Below are 7,860 nucleotides of genomic sequence, written 5' to 3'. Positions count from 1 at the left end.
TCACCCTCCTCACTGACCTCACCCTCCTCACCCTCCTCACCCTCCTCACTGACCTCACCCTCCTCACTGACCTCACCCTCCTCACCCTCCTGTCCTCCAGGTACCTGATTCGTTCAGACCCTCTCGCTCATGTACCTGATGAACCTCCTGTCAACCACAGCACCTTGAAAGAAAGACACAAGTCGGGCTTGGAAACCAGAGAGGACGCTCATCACTGAAGAGACGCCGACCCTCCGTCCTCAAACTCACTCCTCTCCCCCTTTACTGCCCTCTACATACGAGTCTGGTTCTGTCCACACAGGTCCAGTCTGAGCGACAGGGCGGGTTGTGCCGTGTGACTCACTCGCTGTGGTCTGAGACAGAGCGCCTCAAACGAATGTGTGACAGGAATTCTCTGGAACCACTTGAGTGAAAACATTTTAAAACATTTTAAAGTATTTGCCTGGATCAGCTGTATATAAGGAACGTGTCATAGTCACGGTGAACACATGTCAGATATTTATCGACGTTTGGCTCAAGTAAAATCTCTGCATTAAAAGTATATTTCAGTTTGACTGTGTAGCTAAAGGAAACTTCTAGATGTTCAAGCATCGGTGGTTACACACTTGATACAGTATGTTGTGTGGCTTTTCAGTGGCTCAGTCCAACCCTTGTTTAACCCTTTAATCCTGTTTTATGTCACATGTTCAGTATTTTACATTAAGAGGTGTTTGATGTATTTCTCTCCGATCGGAAAAATAATGTATTTTTTAAAGGGTTTCGTCATTTTCACAGCAATTTACAATTGTAAATTGTAAACTTGATTGAAATATTTGTATGTCAGGTTCATTTTGTCCCATTTGGCACATTAAAGTGGCATCATTTAAAAAAAAAAAGACAACTGTAAATGTTTTACTTTTTACTTTAACTTAACTAAGGTTTTGACATTTAATAAGGTTCAGGTTGTAGATAAGGACACACACATAAAACACAGGTGGGCAAACTGAGGTTCAAACTGAGGTTCAAACTGAGGTTCAAACTGAGGTTCAAACTGAGGTTCAAACTGAGGTTCAAACTGAGGTTCAAACTGAGGTTCAAACTGAGGTTCAAACTGAGGTTCAAACTGAGGTTCAAACTGAGGTTCAAACTGAGGTTCAAACTGAGGTTCAAACTGAGGTTCAAACTGAGGTTCAAACTGAGGTTCAAACTGAGGTTCAAACTGAGGTTCAAACTGAGGTTCAAACTGAGGTTCAAACTGAGGTTCAAACTGAGGTTCAAACTGAGGTTCAAACTGAGGTTCAAACTGAGGTTCAAACTGAGGTTCAAACTGAGGTTCAAACTGAGGTTCAAACTGAGGTTCAAACTGAGGTTCAAACTGAGGTTCAAACTGAGGTTCAAACTGAGGTTCAAACTGAGGTTCAAACTGAGGTGCAAACTGAGGTTCAAACTGAGGTGCAAACTGAGGTTCAAACTGAGGTTCAAACTGAGGTTCAAACTGAGGCTCAAACTGAGGTTCAGACTGAGGTTCAAACTGAGGTTCAAACAGAGGCTCAAACTGAGGTTCAAAATTTGACCGCCATTCTGCATCCAGTATTGATTGGATGCAGAATGTTTGGGTGAAAAAATATTAATACAATGTACAAATTTAAACCTTTAAAAAAAAAAAAAAAGTAGGAACATTTGATCTCTGCTGCCCTCTAGTGGCATTAACAGAAATTTCAATCAACCCATTGCACTGCAGAAGGAACTCAAATCTTCACCATAAGTGTTTGTCGGGCCAGATTATAAACCAGATTATAAACCATCATGACTGATGTAATACATTAATTCCATTAATACCCATTGCAAAGAACACACTTTTAACAGTCAACAAAAACCCAGTGTCTCTCTTGTCACAAGTACAAATATGCAGTTAAATGAAAATTAATGTATTTCTCAAGCCTGGCAATTGTCATTGTCCCCATGTCCACAGGTGTTAGGTTAAGACAAAGACACTGACCAGCGAGGAAGGGTGGTGGAGTGAGCAAGCACGAAGCCTTGAGGATTTAACTCTAATTTTATAAAGCATTTGGCTGAGAAGCTTCCAGAAGCTTCAGTTCCACATCAACAGCTATTTCTAAAAAGACACAAACACTAAGACAGTCAGAGCTCTCCCTCTTCACACACAGCCACACCAAAGTGAAGTGAAGGGTCTGAGAAGTATTTATACTTCTGGAGACAAACGGACACAGGTGGAGACCGTCAGATAATCAGAGTGGAGGGAAACCACCAGAGGGCAGGTGTAGGAGGTGAGGCTGATTACAGAAGAGAGAAGGTGATAGGAGTGAAGGAGTAAGCCTGACATGTACTGATACTGCAAGTCTGAGTAAGTAGTAAGTGTACACAACCAGATATTCACACTAGTGATGTGCGGATCGATCCTGAAATATCGATACTTCCGATTCTGGATCTTTATGCTCTGAAATCGATTCTGAAATCAAAATATCGATACTTTTGATACTTACGCATTCTGAGATGAGGTGTATCCTAAACAGAAACATGGTGAAAAGTATCCAAATTATTGAGATGTTGTCTAAGTGACGCTCGGTTGGTGGGACTACTTCTTCTTCCGCCTGGGTGTGTGCGTCATGCGTAAGCACAGGGGCTCTACTCCGTGCTCTCACTCAGTCACTATTGATGGGAATTTCGGCTCTTTTTTTAAAGAACCGGTTCTTTTGGCTCGGTTCACTGAAAAAATCCGACGCTTTCGGGTCCCAAATGGCTCCTCAGATTATTTATTTTTTATTTTTGTTTTACAAATAACATGTTTTCAGAGTTTGAAACATTGTTTTGACATATTTTATATGATTGTGTTCTCATGTTTTTCCATTGTTGTGTTGACTGTATAGTAAATGAGGCAGCTACCTCAGTACACTCCAGAGTTTAAAATAAATAAATAAATAAATAAACTCTGCCTTGAATTCTTAAAGACAAATGATAAAATATCGGTATCAATATCGGTATCGGCGATACCAGCCCGAATTTTACTCGGTATCGGATCGGAAAGGAAATTGGTGGTATCGAACATCACTAATTCACACACAGAGTTCTGTACGTTTTACTTGGTGATTTCTAAAACACAATAATCAGGTATTTTTGTTATAAACACAATCATAACTAGAATCAACAAAACACTAGTCTGAAATTAATCAAGTCATCATTTATCAAGGATGCAAATATTGACGTACTGATCCAGTGACCAGAATCAGACAGTTCCTAGCAGAGGTGTGGACTCAAGTCGCATGACTTGGACTCGAGTCAGACTCGAGTCATCAATTTGATGACTTTAGACTTGACTTGAGAAAATGTAAAGAGACTTGCAACTCGACCCGGAGTTTAACATCAACGACTCGTGACTTCACTTGGACTCGAGCCCTTTGACTCGACATGACTTAACACTTTTTTCCAAAACCCAAAGTGATCTTTGTAAATATATTATTATTTTGTTTAAAAGGACTAGAAAGGACTCGAAACAGAAACGGCAGGACTTCTGACTTCATTTGAAAATTTTCAGACTTGACTCGGACTTGAGTGCAAAGACTTGAGACTTGCTTGTGACTTGCAAAGCAATGACTTGATCCCACCTCTGGTTCCTAGTATGACTGGCCCAGAGACCAGCGACCAGCGACCAGAGACCAGCGACCAGATGGCCTGTTTTGTGCCTGCGTGCTGTGATGTAACAGGAGAAGAATGTCACACTAATGAGCTAGAGCTAATGTGTCGTTAGCTTGGAACTACTTTACAGTAAAACTCCACGCACAAAAGCTGCAGGTGCTAATAATAATCTATAAAATAACAGCTGACTGATGGACCGCTATCATGATCAACCCAAGAGTTGCTAAAGGAACCCGAGCTATACGATATAAATATTTGAGGTTCCAGAACTGATGTCTAATCTACATATCACCATAAAAGTAATTTTAAAAGAACCACTACTAACCACTGTGAACATCCTGCTTCATTCTTGTCTCTCCACGTTCTTCCGGAGCTTCTTCTTCTTCTTCTTCTTCTTCTTCTGGCTCTGACTCTGGATCAAACGGTTACAGTTGTTGTCTGGCGTCCTGTCAGTTTATCATACCTGCCAGAATAGCATACGTAACTTCATGCACTTGCACACTTAAAAAAAAAAAAACAAACATACCTGATTCTCTGACTAATGCCCCTGAGGATGGCTTTATGTAACTGTTGCCATGGTTACATAAAGTCGTTCTAAGGTCTAAGTTGACGCAGCACTGAGTGAGTCATTAACATTTAAAGGTAAAGGCAGAAATGTTCCACAGCTGCTCCAGTTCCACCACAGACTGTTACTGACATTTGATGAAGACTTCACGGAACAATATTAGTTTTCATAATCTGTTTAACACACACCCTTTAAATCTTAACTCATTAAATAGTGTTAGACTTCACGGAACAATATTAGTTTTCATTTTACTCAATTGTGTCTAAGTGTGGTAACAGACGCAGTACACTGACTCAACACACACACACACAAACAGCACTTTAGCAAGAAAACAAATCTAGTCGGATTTTATTATTTCGCTTCAAAATAAATAAACATAAAACAACAAAACAACATAAACATAACGAACCACTGAAAATAACAACCAAAAATGTACAAAATGCAGCAAAACAAATATCAAAAAAATTGTGCAGTTTTTTTTTTCTTCCTCCAAACAATATACCAGCTGCTCGGTCAGTCATTACAGGGACATTACCGCACGAGTGCCGACGCCAGAAGCTACATTAAAATTTCATGCCCACCGCAGACTAGTGAGCAGGTGAGGAGCAGCAAACAGCTCAGTTCAATGTGGAGCAGCAGTAAAGAGCCATCCAGGAACCTCAGGCCGTTTACATGGCTGCTGGAATTCACTTTAATACGACGTAGTGCACCGCTCATCATCAATAATAAATAACAGGTCTGAGAAGCTCTTTTGTATGGAATAATACTCGTAACAATTAGTGCGCCTTCAAAAAAAAAAAAACATGTTGTGTTGCTTTGCTCTGTTGATCCGTTGCAGGACAAAAGTTTCAAAGCGTTAGCAGGAGAGTACAATAAACACTGACACCAACTGTCCTGTACCCTGGCACCAACACTCACACACTTCCCCAAACACACACGGTATAGAAAAGGAAACAGAAGACAAACATCCATCTCTCACTTTCATTAAAAAAGTACTGAACAGTAGGAATTACCAGCAAATAAACTGTAAACTGCTGGGCTGTTTTTCTGGGTTTTTTTTTTTTTGTTGTTTTTTTGCCAAGCTGAAACTGCAAATGTTACAATACATGGAAAGTGTTTTTGTTCTGCAGCCAGTCTGTAGTTATGCTTGGTACCACTGGAGGAGTATTCAGGAGTATTCAGTAGTATTCAGGAGTATTCAGGAGTATTCAGTAGTATTCAGCGCCGGAGTCTGTTTTCCTCTTCATCATTAGTTTTACATCCACGACGTACACGCCATCATGTAACTGTGTTTCATGCAAAATAAGACGATTCGATTAAAAAGGAAAAGAAAGTGTGTTTTCAAATGACAGGTGCTCTGTGTGTTCTGACATCTGACGTCTCCCCTCCCTCATCACATGTCAATCATCTCCCACATCATTGGGTCCTGCCCAACAGTGAAAACAATCTGTAAAAACGTTCCATCAACTTGTTTCCGTCACTTCCTCAGTGCACTGCCTGTTCTCTTGACCTGCCACAGGTGATTGTGGATGGTCAGAGCGTCCACGCTGACCGACACACTCTTGGCAGGGATGATGGTGAACTGTTTTCGGTCGGAGCTGTATTTGTAGACCTTGTCCACCATCTTGTGGGTGATGGATCGAGGTCCGGTGCCTGTGAATTTGATGATCTCCTCCGTCTCTGGAGAGTACGCGTAAATGGCCCTGAACTGACATCCGCCATCACGGAACAGGATGATTAGGTGGTTGGACTCGCACTTCTCCAGCTCCTGAGAGAACCGACACCAGACGTTATTTTCCGCTCATACTTTTTTCTGTGTAACCAGCTATTCCTGAACTAAATGACTCAACTAAAGGACTAAAGGAGATCACACAAACCTCGAGAATAACATTCTTCTGCGTCTCGTTAACTTTTCCAGCCAGGCAGCAGTGAGCGATGGCATTGATGATGATCGGCTTGTTGGACTTGGAGCTCGGCTCCTTGAAGAGTTTAGGACCTTTTCAAGAGAAAACAGTGAATCAATACGTGCTTAAGTACAGCACGTGAGTTCTGACATAAAGCAGAAACGGAGCTACGTTCCCCTTTCAGGATTGTTTTTAAGCAGTAATTATTGAGAGGATGACTGTGGATTGTGGAAAACCCTCTGATTCCTCTGTTTCTTATCTAAAAATGATGTTTTCTCAAATATACTGATTTTGCTCACAGGCCAAGATGATTCATTCATTGTTGTGGGAGAGCAAAGAAACTAAAGAACACTGAAGAAAACTCACTAAGAATCAATAGAAAGAGTTCTCAGCTGATCTAATACTCTTGAAACTCACTAAGAATCAATAGAAAGAGTCAGCTGATCTAATACTCTTATTAGATCTAATTATTATTATTCATTGATTCTTTAGCAGGAGCCTCTAGAAAATCATTCACCAACAATTAAGTAACTTGTCACAGTTTAATCTTAATTTACTTCGTATTTCCTACTCACCACTGTATTCTGATGAAGTGATGGACGAAGCTATGGAACCNNGTCGCGCTCCATGTTCCTGCTGGACGCCCTACTGAGCACAGGGAACGACTCCACGGAGCACACAGATCCAGCCCTGAAGAGTAAACAGAAATGCTAAATGTCACATTTAAACAAGTGCTCATCCTTCTCTCTATCTTTCCTTAAAATCTCGAACCTTTGTGATTCTGCATCTCCAGAGATGACGCTGTCGGCTTCGGTCGCCAAAGACAGAGTCGATCCTCGATGACTGCAGCTCAGATCTGTTGGAAAAAGGCAAAAGGCCAAACGTCTTAGTATGATAGACATTTCAATTACAAATGAAACACAGAGATGCCCGTGTCGTTGTCTTTATTCGACCGATGCACATTTATGACTACAATTAAATTCAAATCACCGATTGTCTTCATACGCGCGGTGCCTCCTTTGGTGAGGCTGTTGAATTCCTCTCGGTGGAGAGACTTCGGCCGGTGCTTGCGTGACTTGGTTCGCGGTCGAGGTTTGGCGAGACCCTGCTCCTCAATCAGTGCCTGCTGCTTTCTCTGCAGGTACTCCTGCTTTATCAGCTCGCGCCGCGCCTTCTCCTCCTCCTTACGAATGCGGTCCTCCTCCGCCTTACGCCTGGGAGAGAAACAACGAACAATTAACCTGATGACAAATCTTTACTTTTACAACCCGTTCTTCAGTGAGTGGGGAGAGGGATGTACCTGGCCTCGTCACGTCTGAGCTCACTCTCGGACTCCTGCTGTTGTTTGCGAAGCCTGGCCTCTTCAGCTTTGCGCTGCTGTTTGAGCAGGAAGGCAGCGCGACGTTTGGCCATTTCGTCTTCTGCCTTCTCTTCATCCTGAAAGACAAAGGAAAGTGAACTCCTTGTCATTGTTCACCACTGCACACCACCAAATGTGACCTCTGTTTTTAACCCATCACCACAGTGGACAGTGGAGCAGTGTGTGGGGACGGTGCCACGCTCAGAGCACCTCACTGGTAACTTGGCAGCTGGTGGACTCGAACCTGATCTGGACCCAAGTCCACTTCGTTAACCACTAAGCCACCGCTGCCCCAAACCATTATTACTGATCCAGCAGTTGATGTTTCTGAGGCTACAAGGAGCAGAGGTGGTGAAGGTGCAGGAGTTTAGGTACTGAGGATCAACTGTTCAGAGCAG

General features: G+C 42.2%; 2 protein-coding genes across 3 annotated transcripts in view; one reads left to right on the top strand and one right to left on the bottom strand.

Annotated features, from left to right (window-relative positions):
• The window catches only part of kcnt1a (potassium sodium-activated channel subfamily T member 1a), a 25,708-nt gene extending 24,718 nt beyond the window's left edge, over window positions 1-990 (top strand). For both annotated transcript variants that reach the window (XM_017039024.2, XM_008326301.3), the window contains exon 31: window positions 101-990. In XM_017039024.2, coding sequence (XP_016894513.1) covers window positions 101-218 — 118 coding nt within the window. In that variant the 3' untranslated portion in view covers window positions 219-990. The remainder of the gene's footprint in view (window positions 1-100) is intronic.
• A 3,527-nt stretch (window positions 991-4,517) lies between these two features.
• Window positions 4,518-7,860, bottom strand: part of camsap1a (calmodulin regulated spectrin-associated protein 1a) — a 17,440-nt gene continuing 14,097 nt past the window's right edge. The window contains 7 exon segments of the mRNA XM_017038940.2: window positions 4,518-5,966; window positions 6,076-6,194; window positions 6,678-6,719; window positions 6,722-6,792; window positions 6,874-6,958; window positions 7,093-7,316; window positions 7,403-7,539. Coding sequence (XP_016894429.1) covers window positions 5,676-5,966; window positions 6,076-6,194; window positions 6,678-6,719; window positions 6,722-6,792; window positions 6,874-6,958; window positions 7,093-7,316; window positions 7,403-7,539 — 969 coding nt within the window. The 3' untranslated portion in view covers window positions 4,518-5,675.

Source organism: Cynoglossus semilaevis, chromosome 14 (assembly GCF_000523025.1).
Source record: "Cynoglossus semilaevis isolate Cse_v1.0 chromosome 14, Cse_v1.0, whole genome shotgun sequence".
Taxonomy (NCBI): domain Eukaryota; kingdom Metazoa; phylum Chordata; class Actinopteri; order Pleuronectiformes; family Cynoglossidae; genus Cynoglossus; species Cynoglossus semilaevis.
The sequence above is the reverse complement of the archived record's forward strand: the minus strand, read 5'-3'. Positions and strand labels throughout refer to the sequence as shown.